This window comes from Buceros rhinoceros, unplaced genomic scaffold (genome assembly GCF_000710305.1).
Source record: "Buceros rhinoceros silvestris isolate BGI_N320 unplaced genomic scaffold, ASM71030v1 scaffold22968, whole genome shotgun sequence".
Classification (NCBI taxonomy): Eukaryota; Metazoa; Chordata; class Aves; order Bucerotiformes; family Bucerotidae; genus Buceros; species Buceros rhinoceros.
In genome coordinates, this window is record NW_010427777.1 from 5,599 (window position 1) to 6,048 (window position 450).

The 450-nt window shown below is 61.3% G+C and overlaps 1 protein-coding gene across 1 annotated transcript in view; it reads left to right on the forward strand.

Moving 5' to 3' along the window:
• PCDH1 (protocadherin 1) overlaps window positions 1–450 on the forward strand; it is a gene marked incomplete at its 5' end in the record, with an annotated part of 47,634 nt that overhangs the window by 495 nt on the left and 46,689 nt on the right. The window contains one exon of the mRNA XM_010142055.1: window positions 1–313. This exon is cut by the window's left edge and continues 36 nt beyond it. Within this exon, the coding sequence (XP_010140357.1) occupies window positions 1–313 (313 nt within the window). The remainder of the gene's footprint in view (window positions 314–450) is intronic.

The following is a 450-nucleotide window of genomic DNA, read 5'->3' on the forward strand; positions in this document are numbered from 1 at the left end:
GGGTGCCACCGGCGTTGCCTCCTATGAGCTGATGGCTGGTCCAGAGGCGCAGGAGCTCTTTGGGCTGCAGGTGGCTGAGGATCAGGAAGAGAAGCAGCCGCAGCTGATTGTCATGGGAAACCTGGACCGGGAGCAGTGGGACTCCTATGATCTGACCATCAAGGTGCAGGACGGAGGCAACCCGCCACGGGCGAGCAGCGCCCTGCTTCGCATCACAATTCTGGACATGAACGACAACGCGCCCAAGTTCGAGAAGGCCCTGTATGAGGCGGAGCTCTCTGAAAACAGCCCCGTGGGGCACTCTGTCCTCCAGGTGAGCACAGGACCTTTCTTCTGCTCCCCAACTCCCTTCCTCCTGGCTACAGCAGGGGCGACCTGTGGAGCTTTATGGCCTCTTGCTGCCATGGTTCCTCAAGGGAGGAGGGAGCCTAGGATGGCCGGTGGCCCTAG